Source organism: Mirounga angustirostris, unplaced genomic scaffold, assembly GCF_029215605.1.
Source record: "Mirounga angustirostris isolate CCGP_5_RB_7025 unplaced genomic scaffold, mMirAng1.0.hap1 SCAF_15, whole genome shotgun sequence".
NCBI classification, from domain to species: Eukaryota; Metazoa; Chordata; class Mammalia; order Carnivora; family Phocidae; genus Mirounga; species Mirounga angustirostris.
Window position 1 is genome coordinate 59,474,183 of NW_026991723.1, and position 16,904 is coordinate 59,491,086.

The 16,904-nt window shown below is 52.9% G+C and overlaps 1 protein-coding gene across 1 annotated transcript in view; it reads right to left on the reverse strand.

Annotated features, from left to right (window-relative positions):
• The window catches only part of PAX5 (paired box 5), a 182,558-nt gene extending 167,810 nt beyond the window's left edge, over positions 1–14,748 (reverse strand). The window contains exons 1-2 of the mRNA XM_045881987.3: positions 14,557–14,748; positions 995–1,160 (exon numbers count right to left, since the gene is read on the reverse strand). Of these exons, the coding sequence (XP_045737943.1) occupies positions 995–1,160; positions 14,557–14,602 (212 nt within the window). The 5' untranslated portion in view covers positions 14,603–14,748. The remainder of the gene's footprint in view (positions 1–994; positions 1,161–14,556) is intronic.
• Between the last annotated feature and the right edge of the window lie 2,156 nt (positions 14,749–16,904).

Here is a 16,904-nt window from a genome sequence, read left to right on the forward strand (position 1 = left end):
TGTTTTCTGACCTGGGGAGAAAAATCCTGAGAAAGCACTGAACAGCTAGACCTGAGAATACTCTGGCTGCTAGGGCAGACCTCTAACAACTTCACATGCCCAGAAAAAAACCCATGGTTTTGACTTTGGGATATGGTGAGATGCCGATGGTCTAAGAGTCCTTGAGGCCTCCTCCCAGTCCGAGAGGACTGACTGGCTGGATGGACCTGGGTCAGTCACTTGACCTCTGTAGATTTGTTTCCTCATCTTAAAACATGCTTCCCTGGATCATACTGAGGTTCTCCTGAGAAAATAAACAGGAGTACTCGAAGGCTGGGCTATCTAGCCCTCTGGGAGAATTGGCATCGTTAGTATTTTGCTGGCAGCAAATCGACAGGTCAAGCGGCAACTTTCAAACGTCAGATTTGAGAGTTAGTGTGTGTTTGTTTTTTGGTTTTTTTTTTCCCTCTCTAATATACACTTAGGATGCCTGTCACTATGAAGGAAACGAAACATATAAGGAGGAAAATACTACAGCCCAACATAAGAAGGTTGATGATACCCCAAAACTGAAAATGACAGCTGACCTTTAAAAAAAGAATGTGCTTTTTGAAAACGTTAAAATAAAACATTGAACTTGATAATGTGATTTTATAACTTGTGGATTTTTCACCCAGCCTGCTCAGGTCCCGGGCTCACCCAAGATGTGTAAGGGAAATTCCCAAGAACCTCTTACTCGTGGGTCCTTTGGAATAATTCACCAGGCTGTCAGAAGACATGTCATTCCTCCTGATTGAGTCACCCCATTCCACATGTCATTTGAAACGGGGGAGTTTCCCAGGGCTACTTTGAATTGAATGGCCTTAAAAGGGATTCGCAAATTCCAAAGTATTATGCATGTTAGCGAAGTGCTACCATGATTTTCAATATGACGCAGGCACATTGGACAGCGGCTGGGTCATGTTTTAGGTCGTTATTTGAAAAATCAAGGGAAGCCTGTAGCTCCTGCCTTTACCTGCCAAGAATTTTGCTGACACAACCATGGCTGACTCGAAGCTGCCTTGAGATGTCGCACGGCCTGACACCTTGATGAGCAAGTTCCACTATCCTTTGGCGGACTACATCCGGGAGTGGCCGTCCATTCACAAAAACCCCCCCAAGCTGATTCACTCCTCCATGTCCTGAAACAGATCAGAAACAAAAGGCGAGGGAAAGGGTGGTTAGAACCAGTCACATAGTACCAGAAGCTCTGTTACAAGCACCCAGAGCCCCTTTGATCAGAAATGGCCGCAGGCTGGATATCTTGAGCCTGGAGTCTGATCATGCAGGCTTCACGAGTATCTTGCTTTTAAAAATTAACCTTTGCCTTTGTCCATCTTCAGCCAGTCAACCGGGCTATTGATAAAAAGCATCCCCATACTATGTTTCCTTTAGTTGCTAGCATCTGCCTTGTAATTTTTTGTTAACAACGGAATATGTAAAAGACCCCAATCTACACTAGAGACATAACTTATTACATGCATGATGCTGAGGTCTAAGGAAGATCCTGGGGAGAAATATGTTTTAAAATACCCCAAATGTAAAGAGATTTTCAAGAACAAACTCTTTTCCTTTTAACAAATATCTGTAAAAGTGAAAAAGACTACTTCCAATAAACCTAGATCTCAGGGGGAAAAAAATGGGTTGTTTTTTGTTTTTTTTTTTAATCAGCAATCTGATTCAAGGGCTAAGGACTTAAAAATTTTTGTTTAAATAGTGTCTGCCGAGTACTGAAACAAAATCCAACCACTGCCCTGATAAAAAAAAAAACCTTTTCTTTAAAAAGATGGGGCTCATCCCTCAATAAAGGGGAAAATAAACAAAAAAGGTGAGGCTGACATGCAGACTTGACCACTGTACCGTCAGGGCACACAAAAGAAATGGGTCAGAGGATCACATTCCACTCTACCACATCAGGATTTGTTATACAGGAGTTTCCCTGGAATTTCTGAAGCGATTTTGCAATTGACAAGCAGCATCAAGTTGGTTTGGGGGGAAAATAAAGAAGCTGGAGAAGGCTTCCGAGTCCCAGGTTTTACAAGCACTCTGAGATGGATTTTAAGCAAAAGGAGCCTGGGAAGGTACCTTCTCCACCCAATAAGCTCCCTTCTCTTACATCAGAGTCCATCTGGAGGGAAACAGGGATCCAAGTAAATGAAGAGCAAAACCAGTAAACACGGAGTGAGCCAGGATAGCAACATCATTGACCTTGTAGCTGTTAATCAGCCACTAACTGACATCGCTGAGGACAGTCAAAAGCCAAAATCCAAGTGCAAGCATTTATTTACCAATACTGCTGGCAGCTCAGAGGCCAATGATGGGGCAATCTCCATCTAAACTGGGACTTGCCTGGGATTAGACTATACCAGGGAAGCTAGGGCATCTCAGACATCTCTCTCTCTCTCTCCTACTCACACACACACACACATACACACACACACTCCAATTCTAAAACAGAAAATAGCCACCTCATCTCAGCTACCTGCCCAGCACTCAATTACTATCTAGGTTTATGAACATCTGAAATAAAAGGGGAAAACACCCATAACATAACCTATTTCCTTAAAACTGCCAAAGCAATTCACTGAAGTTTTCCATGAGGGTCCTAACTGAATATTTCCCAAAATTTCTGAGCTCAGGCTGATTTCAAGGAAAAACACAATTTTATAGGTAATGACAGTACTTAATTCTAAATCTTAGCTGAATTTCTCTCTGATTTTCAAAATGAGCTTTAATCCATTTTGATCATTCTAAAACACCCCAGACATAAGAAATAGGAAAACATCCCAAACAGGATTTTGCAATTAGAAACAAAACGCATAGTTCACCTAAAACAGAAAGATGACAGCCACCCCTGGTCAAGGGCCTTAGAAAGGCTTTGTTCTGGGGTTGGGAGCACCTGATAAAAAAAGAATTGTACAGATCTTTAGAGAACAGGCTGGATTGAAGAAAGTAAATTCAAAATTGGTACAAGCTCATCTGAGAGGACAAAAAGGAAGCTAAAAGCATCCAGCACACTTTTGAGATAACCTATTAGTCCAGGCCTTGTAACCCATTTGCAATTCCTTGTTCCCTATGCCCCTGGCAATTTAAACTTCATGCCCAAAACGCAGTGGCAACCTTCAGAGGACTTAAATTCCAAGAGCAGTCCTACAGGACATTTGTGAGCTTTTGGGACCGTTTGCATCATGGAAAAACCCCAAGGATTGGACACTCTAGGTGACAGCAGGTTCCCAAACCCTCTACTTTTAACCACAAAGACAAGGCTACCTATGTTCTTCCGGAGTCTGATCCATATAACCATACCTGACACCAGACTCAGGATGACCTGGGAGCCCCCCATCTCCCTCAACTTCCTGGAAAGGTTCCCAAACTCACTTAGCTGGGCCTTCTCTGCCTCAGTCACAGTTCTATCCAACAGAGCATTTCAAGGGTGGTGGGGAGGTAATTTACCTGGTCTGAGAAGGCAATGTCTCCCACTTACCCTGAGATTGGAAAGAAGTAAAACCTGAAGCCTGAGAGAGGGAGGCAGGATGGGCAAAGAAAAGAGGAAAAGCGAGGGAAAGGATGCAAAGCATGGACACTGAATGAAACAGACAGCAAGGACAGAGAGCGTGGAAGGGAAGCCTCAGGTTAGAAAGGCTGAAGAGGAGAGAAAGGAATGGATCGGCTAGTACAGTCAAAGAAAAGAAAGGTGAGAGTGGTGTACAGTGGGAGGCAAGAAGACCAGAAGAGAAAAAGGAGGAAGCCCAGTAAAGGGGTATCTGGAAGACAGAGGACATCTGTGGAGAGGAATCTTTGTTTTCTGGGACCCCGGCTCCAGCCCTGCATCTCCTCAGAGAACCCAAGTCCCAGCCTCTACTTCCTATGGACTCCAGTTGGGTGAGGGTTCATCCCCTGAGGAGTGCATGTTCCCAGCTACACTTCTCAGGGCCAAGTAGAATTTTCAGAGAGCCTGACACAGAGACAGATACAAACAAATCAAGGCAAAGACCAGGAAACAGACACACAGATACAAGGGAAACACAGGCCCACCTCCACAGGGCAGGCTAAGCAAGGTTTGGCGGAGGGTTGGGGGAAAAGGGTTAATGATACCACTGAGGCCTTTGTGGCTCTGGTTTCTGAGGGCTGGCCTGAACAGAAGCTCCTTAGGCCCTGATAAGGGCATACTACCCACCAGGGGCCCTATCCAAACCCCCAAGACCATGGCTAGGCAAAATGTTGTGGGGAGAGGGTCTCTGCTGACTCAGTGGGAAGACCCAACTCTAAAACCCCACAATGTTATGGAAATTCCTCCTAGTGGCACCAGAGATGATAAATGAAGGGACACACAGACACGCAAACAGGGACACAGGGAAAGGACAGGGATGAAATCTCCTTAACAGGCTCAAACCAACAGACAGGCGCTGACACAGATGGACAGTTGTGTCATGGGGAAAGATATAGTTAAACCAGAGAAAATGCCTTGCACATGTGTGTACTCACTCAGACAGTCCACTGCCCTCTCTCTGGAATCTTGAGTCCCGCCCTCTCCCCTTCTGTGAATCCTGGAAGACCCAAGAACCAGCTCCAGCTTTGCCCATGTGAACTTCCTGTCAGTCTTTTTGTCTCTCTGACTTCAATATCATACTCTGTACAATGGGTTTAGCTAAGGGTTTAGATGACACTCAGGTAGGAGGCTGGCCATAAAAGTGCTTAACTGGAAACCATGCCTAGGGGAAGGAAACATCTAGGCAAAGGTGGTGGGAGGCCATTGTGCTGATGAAAATGATGAATCTATAATAGGGAGTAAGGGCAGGAGAACACAGAAGCCAATTTCCCAGCAGTGCCTTCCCCTCCCCCAATATCACCTCCGCATGGAAGCTGTCCTGCTCCAAAAGGGGTGGGGGCCAGGGAAGTAGGGGGAAGAAACTGACCAGGGCCAGGCAGGAAGATGAGGAAGTGGGACTTGGTCTGAGTCGCTACTACACCAGCAGCCTCTCGGGGTCTACTTGTGCACCCCCCTCAATCGCCAACAAATTGGGGCCCAGGGTGGGCCTACATTGTCCAAGCAAAAAGCTTTAGGCGTCAGAACCAAGGGCACTTCCAGAGAAGCCAGCTCTGAAAGCTAGGCTGGCTGGGGCCCAGCCCCCACCAGGCTGCCAGGAAGATTGAAAAGAGGAGGAGGGAGCACTTCTTGAGGAGGGGGCAGATGAAGGCCGGGACTAGGAGGGACAGAGACACAGGCATTTTCGGTTGGCTAACTGGCACCTGGAAGGAACCACCTTCTCCACCCTTATGCACTGCCGGGAAACCACTGGTTCTGATGTTATCTCCCCAAGGGTCCGGCGACCCCTGGGGCTCCGGGCTCTGCGCAGGAGGCAGTGAGTGAGGGTCTGCGGATTCCAGCTGGCGAGGAGAGACGTGCAGGAGTCAGCCCTCCCCATTTTGTCCCCCATTCGCTCCTTGGCTGAGCTAAAGGCTTGTCCACCTCTCAGAGTATTGACCCCAACTCGTTTGTTTTCTCTCTCACTCTGCGAGAACAGATCCTCCCTGGAGCATGGCTCAAGTCTGCCCAGGAGACAGCTGCCAGGGGCGCTGGGGTCACCATGGACTGGAAACCGTTTTGGCACAGGCCCCAAATGGTGAGGAATCGTTTGGGGTAGGACCGGTGCAAGCGGCTTCTCTGGGCAAATCTCCCCACTGCTTTGGTGGATTACCTTGCATTCGGAAAATTGACACAAAGAGAAACTGACCTGCCCGCAACCAGCCCCAGCGGCTTAGATCAGCATTTCCCTGCTTACCAGGCCACTCGGCCCTCCGGGGCAGAAACCGACATATTCGCGGGGGAAGCTTGCCTTCTCTCCAGCCGGGTCTATGCTGCCTTTGTTAAATAGGGGACTCACGGCTGGGTAAGCAGGATCCTGGGCTGTCTGAAGAGAACCTGGCTTGGGGTAAGCTTCCAGTCCGGGAGCAACTCCCTGACCTGCCGACCGTGGGGACCCGAGCTGGGCACCCCGCTGGATGCCGCCAAAGCCTGGCGCCTTGCTCCGGCCCAGCTCTGCAGCGTGCAGAAGGGAAACACGATTCGTTCCACTTGGAATTTCCTTGAAATCTCCGAATCTAATCCGGCATTAACTCACCGTGAGAGGAGCGCTCATCTCACAGAGGCTGTGCTAAAGGGTGAACTGGTAGATCTCTGTGGGTCAGGCAGCCCAGTCTGCCTCACGGGTGCCCAGAATGACCCTTCCCGTCTCCTACACACGACCCGGCTTTCAGAAAGGGGGAGGGAGGACGCCTGTTATGACTAACTGACTTCTTGATTTTTTTTTAAAGGGGAGAAGCCATCATGTGACAAGTGTCCTGAAGAGAAGGACTTGATAAGGTTCTCTCCGTATGAACTGGCAGCTTCTAAGCTCAGCTGAGGGACTGCCACTTCGTTGATTTTTCAAAATCCCACTACTCCACTACAGGACGCCTTTAGAGCTCTGAGCTTGGTGTCCTTGCTTACCTCTCAGCCTCTTCCTCCACACATATAAGCACACAGACACTGGCTGGGGCCCCAATTTCCCTCCAAGCATTAGCCCTCATCAGCCCCATGGCTGAAAAAGGCACCACGGGGGATGGGGTGTGGGGCACTGTCTTAGACTTAAGACTGACCTCTCCCTACAACTTCCTGCCCTCTAACTAGCCAGTCCCGGAGCCCTCTTCAGGTCCGAGCTAGGATTCTCCCAACAAGCTGAGATGTTGCTGCCAGAGCCCCACCAGAGGCTGCAGCTCGAAGCTTACACTACCCGTTGCTGCAGGCGGGATTCCCGGTGCCAGGTGCTCTGGCCGGGGAACGAGGCGCGTTGTTCCACTCGCCCTGCCTGGGAGCACTACACTTTGCCAACTTGACTGCGCTGCTACAGAAGTCCGGAGTCCTCCCGGCCCTGGTACCTGCTCCGCGGTCCGGCATACCCAACCCCGTCCCGGCCGGAGAGTGAGAGAAACGAGCTTGCCGCCTACTTACTATGCATGGATGCAAACGGGTCGTGCTTACAGTGTATTTCCATCGGGGCGCTCCAGACTGCAGGCCGGCCCACGCCGCCGCCTCTCGGCGCCAAGGGGCTGCCCAGCGCGGCTAGGGAGCTGCGCCGCCAGGCCGGGTACTGTGCGATCTGGGCTCAGAAAGCGCTGCTGGAGCTTCGGGGCCTCTCTCAGAGCTGCTCCGCTGGAGAACGCCGAGAGCTGCGCCTAGAGGCGGGAAACGGCGCTAGTGCAGTCCGGCTGGGAATGGGGAGCCCAACTCCTGGTGGCTTCCCTCCTGGGCTGTCTCAGGCAGCGGCTGCGGACCCGGGCCGGAGTAGATGAGGCCAAGGAACCGGCAGCTTTGGGGGCATAGCGTAGGGGCCCGTCTCCGGGACGGCAAGGAGCCCCCGGCCTCCGGTAGGAGCGGCTTTGAGGAGGCCTGCGGGACACACGGCCCTTGGCTTCACTCAGGGGGCAGCGAGGCCCGCGGGCTGACAGGCTGGTTCCGCGGCCTCGCTGCCTCTGGAGTCTCTCCTCGACCCCTCGGTCTCCACCGGATCCTTTCTCTGCTTCTCTGAGTCTCTGCGGCTTGGAGTTGCAGCCCCAGCCTCTCTCCACTCGGCTCTCCGACGTCTCGGACGAAGTTGCAAAGAACTTCCTCTCTGGCGGCGCTGAGGCCCCGAGCGGGTTCGGAGACGCTTCCGTCACTGACGTTGGGGCCGTGACTCCTGAGTCCCCAGGAGCTTGCAGCTCTTACACCCCCGGACCCTCTGCCTTCAAAGTTCCCCCGGCCCCCGATACTCCCCCATCGCTGGGACCAGGAATGGAGACAACAGCGACAGTCTCCTCCTCGCCTGAGTATCTGCCTCACGCCCACCAACTCCTCGAGGCCCCCTGCCCTCTCTCAGGGGTCTGGTTCCAATGTTTTTCAGTTGCCTCTTCCGGGACGGCCGCGGCGCCTGCCCCCGGCGTGCAGCGAGGGACGGAGATAGCGAAAGGTCCCCTCCACCAAGGCCGCCGAGACTGCCGGTGCTGAGATGGAGCCGCTGTCGGCTTTGACTGCCCGCGCTGCCGTGGCCGCCGCGGGCGCTAGCCCTCCGCCTGCTCGGCGCGCACAGTGCGCCACCGCGCCGCCCCGGAGCCGCTTTCAGGACCCGCTGCGTGTGGACAGCGCCGCCCGGGGCTCAGCCTCCCTCCGGGCGGGGGCGGGGCGGGGGCTAACCTGCCAATCACGCTTCATAAAGCCAATCAGAGCTGTGGCAGCCGGCCCTGGCCCGAGACACCGCCCCATTGGTTGAGCAACCGGCGGGCTCCGCCTGATTAGCGGATACCTGGGCAATGGGAGAGAATGGGGGGCGGGGCCCAGGCGGCGGCGCCACGTTCATTGACAAACGCGCGGAGCGAAGGCCTAGTGGAGCGCGGGTGGGGGGAGGGGTAAGGGGATCCACACAGGGCCTGGAGAGTCCCGCCACAGATGCCGCGGGAGCGTGACCTCCCTGCCGCAGCGTTGGGACCCTGGGACATCCTGAGAGACTGGGGGCAGCTGAAGTGGAGGTGGGGAGGTGACGGGTGGGGAGGGAGGAATAGTCTACTGAAAACCTTCACACGGATGTTGGAGGAAGAATAGGAGCGCAGTAGCGATCCGGTTTTCAATCTAAGCACCACCAGATTCGCGATAGACTCATAGTGTGCGCACATCTACCCCATTCTGAGCTCAGTTTCCTCATCTGTAAAATGGGTAGAGTTGGCTTACCTAGTCTTTAATGGAGGCTCCTTCCAGAGGAAACATTTCACAATTTTATCAAGCGCCTACTAAGCTGCTGCTGTCGCCTTCTCGTCCACCTCCCTCCCTCAATTTTACCCCCAGGGAACCCCAATTCTGAGCTAAAAGAAAGGCAGAGACTTTGAGGGGAAAGAAATCTCACACTCCTTTAAAGTTAGTAATCACGGTGCTCCTGGGAGAGGAAACTAATTGAGGCTTTGGACCAGGTTGTCCAAGTCTCTCTTTCCAGCCCTGAGTCTCTCTTTCCAGCCTCAGACCAGGAGCTGCCAGACGCTTTGGGGGCTAGTGATGCGCAACTGAAGACTTCTGTTTCCAGGGGTAATTCTGCCTCTGGCGCAAAGCTTCTTGGGAACTAAATGAAGCCAGTCATGTTAGTGCAGTGCTAATGAGGGTCCCTGAAGCTGGCAGGTAAGCAGGCGAGTTCTATCTGCAAGGGCTGGGCCAAGCCAGGCATGCTACCAGGCTGCTGTAGAGAAAACTCCACCTTCCCTCTTCCAGGGAAGTTCTTGTTGCTTTTAAGACAAAATGGGTGGATTTCTAGCTGACTCTCCTGGTCCAGAAGGGCAGAGTTTTGACCAGAGAGTCTCACGTTCTCGGAGGTGTGAGGCCCTAGGACCACAATCAAAGGAATGGACTTTGTAAAGGAAGTCTGTGACAGCCATTCTACACCCAGGAGGCACTGGCAAAGACACTGAGGACTACTGCCCCAGCGGCTCATGGTCCCAAGACCCACCATTTCTAATTCACAAGTAATGATCCTGTAATATTAAACATAAGTCCACAAAAAGGGGGAGGGGTGCTCTGAGATGGTCGCTCCAGAACTGAGCTTATAAGGAAGACCGAGAGCACAAGTTGACCCTGAGAGGGCTCCTGGTTCATTCTCTGCCTCAGTCTCCCTTCTCTCTACCTCTGCCCCATTTCTCACACCCCTACATTGAGGTCAGCCCTCAGTCTCCCCTTCTGTTACTGTCCCAGACCCAGCTGCCCCTGACCGGTAGATAAGTTTCCGGTGCTGACACCGTCCCCACCCCCTCCAGGGCACAGCTGCGTTAAACGGCCCCAGGCGGGCCTCTGGGGGCCCAGAAGACTACAGTGTGCCCTGGGGTGGAGTGGCTGCGTTCTCTCTCCTTTGTCTGGAACCCCGCAGGTCCAGAACCTCGGCCCCCCACCGTCCCTCCCCCACTCCCTCAACCGCACCTCCGCCTTGGAGCAGGAAGAACATAAAAGCGGAGAGGAACCCGGATGAGTTAGGGTTCCCACGTTCTCTCCACCCCACGGCGCACGGTGGATAAAAAGTGACTAGAATTCGATGTGGAGGCTCAGCGTTCCTGGAGAGGCTGGGGGGGGGGTACTCCCTGAGGGACGCAGCCAGGGACACCTCCACCTCCAGCCCCACTCATTGCCTTCAGGCCTAGAAACTCAAATTCTAAAGTCTTAGAGCGAAAAGGGCCCTGAGGCAATGCTTTCCCCATTTTACAGATGCGTATCCTGAGGCTGAGCAGGGCCTTGTCCAAGGTCACATAGAAAGTCTAAGGTAGAGGAAAGGCTGTGGGCTGGGAACCTCTTTCTCAGAAGGACCTCTACAGAGCCACTCATAGGATGGCAGGGAGTTTGGAGGTGGAGTGAGGGGGTGTATGCTGCCAAGTCAAAGAATCTAGTTAGGTTGGATATGCCAGCACAAACCAGTTTCCTCCCAATACCTGTGCGGCTTGGACAGAATCCTCAGAGTACTGCTGAGGTGGGATGGAACCACAGATATTAACCCAGCAGGAATAGCTTGGATTCCCATTTCAAAGAGAGTGTGAGGCTTCAGGACGGTGTTGGGTTGCCTAATGTGTGCAGCGCCAGGTGCCCAGGACAGGGGGAGATTCCCTCTGAGTAGGGGTTCTTCACCGCCTCCAGTCTCCAAGCGGGCCGTCTTCCGAGAACTTCTCACGCCAAGAGGCGTCACCAGACCTGACATCCTGGCCACCTACCCTAGCCTTACAGGCCTCCAAACAGCCGCCCCGAGAAGTAACATGACTAGCGCGAGATTACACAGCGATTCCCTGACGGAGCCGGGCTTCCCCGCGCAACAGTCCGGCCTCCGAGGGCTCACGAGCCCACGAGTCTGAGTGAGACTAGCAGGGAGACAAGCAAATAAGAGACAGACTAGACTAGCAGGGAGCTGGTCTCACCGCCCCGGCGCTGAATCCGGTCGGGCCTCGCTGTGTGCAACTGTCACGGGGTTACCTTCCCCCAATCGCACAACTTTGGGCAGGGCCCTGTGCTAAGCGCTGGCGGCAGATACTGGGAAAGGAAACCATCCGGGAAGAAACTCAATTTATAGAAGTCGAATTGCCTTTGAAAGTTCTGCTATTGAAAGAAAGCCCATTGAGAATTAATTGAGAAGCCAAAATACCTCCAGAGGAACATCCACCTTGATCTTCAGTCAACAACCTGCAGTCACTCAGAACACACTCCCTCCCCGCCTCCCCTTTCTCTCCAAGTCCACCCCTCCAGCATGTGTCTGGGGCTTGGGGCTGCTATAGGGCTCTAGGGGCCTGAAATCGACTTCTCCAGCCCATATCCCTGGTCTTGCTTCAGGCAAAGCAAGGCCGACAGGGCTCAGATTAGGTGCTCAGTTTGGGAGGGTCAGAGACACTGCTGCCATCACAGTCCTAACTTGGTAGGTCCTCTCTTTATAACCCTCATTTTATTCTATTGTTTTTAAGGTTTTGTTTTTGTTTTGTAATCTCTACACCCAACATGGGGCTCCAGCTCACAACCCCAAGATCAAGAGTCCCATGCTCTTCCAACTGAGCCAGCCAGGTGCCCCCTCTCTGACCCTCATTTTAAAAAGTATCAAAGAGAGAGAGCAACTGACCCGGGTTACATAGAGAGTTGGGCAGAGTGGATTCCAGTGTGATTGCTGCACCTGGATCAAGATCTTTCTGTAGGCATCATTGAAGTAGGTGGAAAGATAGGAGAATTTAACCAGATTTTTCAAGAACCATGTTAACTGCTTTTGTCAGGGTTTGTTATCACTAGTAGTGCACCCGGCAGGCCAGGGGCTCTGGCACTATCTTTCTCTCTCCCAAATATTCCGGATATGGGCCCCTTCTAGGGCTTAGCTTCCCTATATGTCTAATGGGGAGAACCCTTGAGATGAGGCCTCCCAAGGTTCTGAAAGATGAAGATCCATGGCTAGGGAGGATTGTTATTCCGAAACGCTCATTCCAGAGCTGGGGGGCTGGATGCCAATGCCCAGACAGTGTTCAGCCTCTTCTGGCCTTCCTGGCCTTGGACTCCTTAAGCCAGCTTGGCCAATAGTCCTTTTTCTCCAAGGGGGGCCTTGGGAGATGGGGCTCTATCTCCTCTCCCAGCAAGAATGAGGGGTTAAGGGCAGAGAAGTCACCTTTTGGTCCTACTCCCTCCGTACTCCTTGCTGTATGATGTCAGACAAGTCCCTGCCCCTCTCGCTGGACATCAGTTTTTCCTTTTTGGTACCACAATGAAGAGGCTAGACAGGAGGATCCTTAAGTGGCTCTGTGCTTAAGGCTGACCTTACCTGATCTTGGGCTTAGAGCTAAAAAGGTATATCTACTCCTTCCCTATTGTACAGATGGGGAAACTGAGGTCGTGAGAGGGAATGGAAAACAGTTCTGAAGGAAGGAAAAGGAGGTCAAGTGGCCCAAAAAAGGCCTCCAAGTTGGGAGATGGGAGAAGCCCACACAAAACCCCTAAAACCAGACATGGATGCCCCCTCCCTGGCCAGCTTCTCAGCTCTCTCCTCTTCCCCCACCCCCACCCCTGGGGCCCAGGCAGGTGCAGACAGGCGGAAGTGCAGTGTCACCTGGGAGCTCCGCCCTTTCCAGGGGCAGGAGGCCCTTACCCCAGCCCAAAGGAGAAGAGGGGGCGTGGCTCTCCAGATTTTTTAAACTCGGGCCAGACTAGGACCCCCAGCCCCACCCAGGTCCGCCTTACTGAGGAATGAAATGCTTTATTGATTAAACGATTATTCAGGCGATTGAACTAATCAAAGAGCCCATCGACCGCCCTGAATTACATTCTTGGTAGACAGCTCTCCAAGGGAGAGGCAGTCGCGCCAGCCACGCAGACACTCCCCAGACCCCCACGTGCCTCTGACCCATTCCCAACATACACAGAAGACCAACTCCCTGATCTGGCGCCGGCAACCCTGGGAGTCCCACCTACCAAGGGACCCAAGGGGGTGGGGAGGTGGGGATGGAGCAGAGGGAGTTTCCCAGATTCCCTTTCTTGCACCTTCACCCTGGGGAATCCTCTTTAATTCCCCACTTCTTAGATTTCTGTCCTCACTTGTTAGGATTCTGGAAATCTATCTATGCCCAGAGAGTTGTCCTGGGTTTGGAGTATAAGTCCACCCCCCTCTCACTGCTTTTTGACCTGTGTTTAAGGCTGGGGTGGAGGCCTCAAAGAGCCACAGGGATAAGAGAAGTGGAAGAATTCTTGCCAGCAGGGTCAGGAGTGTGTTTGGGTAGGGGTTAGTACACTTGGTCTAATGAGTAAAAGAGGCTCCTATACCCAGCTTTAATCTCAGGACAAACTGAGGCCTCCTGCTGCCTGCCACCTCCTCTTAGATATAAACACACTCTGCTACCCACTGCCTGGGCCTGTGGGTGGCACATCAGGCCCTGTGCCAGGAAAGCCCGTGTGCATACAGGCACCAGAGTTGGATGCCCAGGCTAGGCACACATGTCCACCCACTTGTGCTCTCCTCCTTTGGAGTAGCACCCACAAGATAAAACCTGAGCACACAATACACACACACACCATTATCAAAGGCATGTCTAGGTGAAAGTGAAGGCAGGTTAGAGGTCCCTAGAAATGTCACAACTAGCATATGCGTTGCCTACCTTCCCTTGCCGAGGTTGTGCCTGCCACAGGAAACAGTTTTATACAAATGGTAGGCTCAGCAGTGCCCACAGAGTGAAGCAGTGCACACCATACACAGAGGGACTGCACGCCCTGAAATCACACCTCCACTCCTAGTTCTCCCAACAGAATGTGTCCTGACACTGACTACACACAGGCTTAGCACAACAGCCCCCCCACACACACACACACACAGCCCTAGATCCATCTCTGTGCCTAGAGGCAGGCACTTTTGTGTATGTTGGCATAGACACAGTGAAAAGCTGCTGACATCCAAAAATGGAGGGGTCAGTGTAACCACCGCATTCTCACTTCCAAAAGCACTTAGGATATGACAGGTGAACAGGACCCTTAAAGGAGTAGATGGACACTCAGACACTTATCCAAATTACACATACTCCACTCACACACATTTTGGATACACAGAGTACAGTACCCAGAAACACCAACTCATAAACATGCACTAACACACCCATGAATATAAGGATACACATACACACAGGCACATAAATTTTTGAACACACACATTTTGAAAATACATATACGGGGACATACAAACTCAGTGTCGCTCATGCACACTGTGAGCCCCTATGTAAACACACAGACCCAAACGAACTTTCAGAGCCCCAGATAGTCACCCACATAAACATTCAGAAACAGAGAAAAACACAAACTCGCAGACACTTGAGCTGATGCAGAAGTGTGCGAACAAATTGGTGAAAAGACATACAAACGTGCCGCGGATAGGCACGCAGTCAATCCCTGAGAAAATGCGGTTCACTCCCTCCCCCAGGGCCGACGGGCCCGTGAGGACCAGACCTGGCCGGGTCCTGGAATTAGCACGCCTGGAGCCCGAATCGCGGTCCTACCTGTCCTGCCGGTCCGAGGAGTTGGGTAATTTTTCTCTAAATCCATTTTGATTTTTCAGAACTTGAAGTGGACAGGGGGAAAAAGTTTCCACTTTTTTTGTGCTTCTTTTTTTTCTTTTTTTCTTTTCTTTTTTTCTTTTTTCTTTTCTTTTCTTTTCTCTCTCTCTTTCTTTCTTTTCTTTTTTTTTTTCTTTTTCTTTTTTTTTTTTGGTGCCAGGGGCCGCTCACAGGTCGGAATAATTCAAGCCTTCCGCTCCCCCGCCGAGCTGGGGTAGCTGATCACTGAGCTGAAACTAAACGTTTTAGGTGGAAAAAAAGCGTCCGAAGGCACCGTGAAATGATTAAGGAACTAAAGAGCTTCTCGCCATGTGAGATCATGTCCTGTTCTCGCCAACATCACAAGATGTCCCCAGACACGCCGCGCCCCCAGCGTGCCGCCCCGCACTGCGGGCCGGAGCAGGGAAAGGGTGTCCGCGCTGTGCGGCCGGGCCTGCTCAGCTGGCCAGACGGGGCGGGCCGGGCCGGGCCCGAGCAGTGCGGGAGGCCGGGAGAGCAGCAGTGCCGCTGCCGCGCAGCCCCGGACTTTTATAGGGGGTTGGGGGGAGGGAAGGAAGGCTTTAAACGGAGCCGGGCGCTAGCCCGCGCGCCCACGGTAAGGTGCGAACCGAAGGCAAGCCGGGAAGCCCTGGCCTCGTGGCCGCATGTTCTACAAATCCCTGCGTCTTGGAGTCGCGGCCCTGCGCAGGGTGCGAGAGGCGGGTGACCCCTCTAGGTGTAAGCCCCGCCGCGTAGGCGGGTGCAGGCCGGGATTTTGTTTTTTAAAAAATTAACCACCCTGCCCAGCAGGTGTTTTTGAAGGGGGTGCAAACGCAAGTAATGTCGCCAGGCAGAGAGGGGGCGTTCCAGTTTCCTCAGATTCACCCCTAGGGCGGCGCCCGCCCCCAGAGCTCTCAGCCACCCACCCCCACCCCAATTTGCAGCTCTAATATCATTGCCCGGTCCCTGACTTTAGGGTAGTGCCAGAACCCTGAAGTTCCCAGGTCCCCATTCAGCCTCCTAGTGCCAGAGCTCCCTCCCACACCACGTCCCATTCTGGCCCGGTGCATATGTGAAATGCTGGAGATAAAATCCGGCCCTCCGCTGAGGAGGTCCTGGAGACTGGCGGGAGTCCTGGACACCTTACCCCGGCCCATAAATGGAATCCCTTTTCCCTCAAGCCCCGAGGCGTTGCTGCGTGCCCGAGCCTCAGGACTTGAGTCCAGAGGGAAAATCAGCCGGAGAGAGACCGGGCAGTTGTGTGGCATGTCCAGCCCGCTCTCTTCGGCCCAGGCTTAAAACTTCACTCCCTGACCGCCCTCCCCCGTCCCGAGTCCAGCTGCAAGGCTTGGCCCCTGGACGTCTGTGCGGCCCCGCTGTGGGGTGGTCGCAGGGGCAAGGCTCTCCAGGGCGGGGGAGCGCTCTGCAGGAGGACTCTTGGCCCTCCGGACAATGGCAGTTTCGGAAAGTGAATCGTCCTCAGCGAGAGTGTTGTTTGTTTTTTGGAGGGGGTGGTCACGAGGCTGGGCCGCAACCTAGGGGGAAGAGCCCAGAGCTCGAGAAAAGGGGGGTGAGGGGAGGCTGGCGGGAACCGGACATCTCTTATCCACTGAGCCGATTTCGCCACAATCGGAAACGTGGCTGTGGATTCCCCCGCGCCCGCCCCCCCCCCGCCACCACCACCACCAAGTAATCTGCGCAGTCCCCCTGCGCCGCCTCCTTCTTGCAGCCTTCGAGTCGGGGTCCCTGCCCCGGCGATTTGATTTTTGGCCCTCTCTGAGCGCTCGACTCTTCCTTCCGCTATCCAGCCCCAGCTCCTGCTTCCCGCCCTCTCGCCTAGCCCGCGCGGGGTGGCAGAGCCGAGGAGGAGCGGCCTGTCGGCGCCTAGAGATCAAAAGCCCTTCCGGAATTGACATTTCACCCCAAGCTGGGGGCGGGAGTTGTTGGGGTTGTTTTCTATTTACAGGGTTTGTTTTGTTTTTGTTTGTTTCCCGTGAATTTTCTTTTCATAATCTATGAGAGTCTTTTGTTTCGGGTATTTTGCGTGTAGTTTTTTCGTGGATTTCATTTTAGAGGGTTTGGCTCTATGAGTCTTGGTCTTTTTGGTGGTTTCTGTTTTCTGTCTTGTGGATTTTAATTTTATGTATTTTGTACTTTGTCCTTGGAGGGTGTCTTCTTGTGTGTCGTTTGAAGGCTGTTGCTTCTGCGCGGTGTTTTGATGTGTTTTGATTTTGAATTAGTGGGTGTCGTCTGTGTGTTTTGCGTTAGGTGAATTTTGTGTTTGTGTTTTGTTTTTCTTCTATTTTTATTTT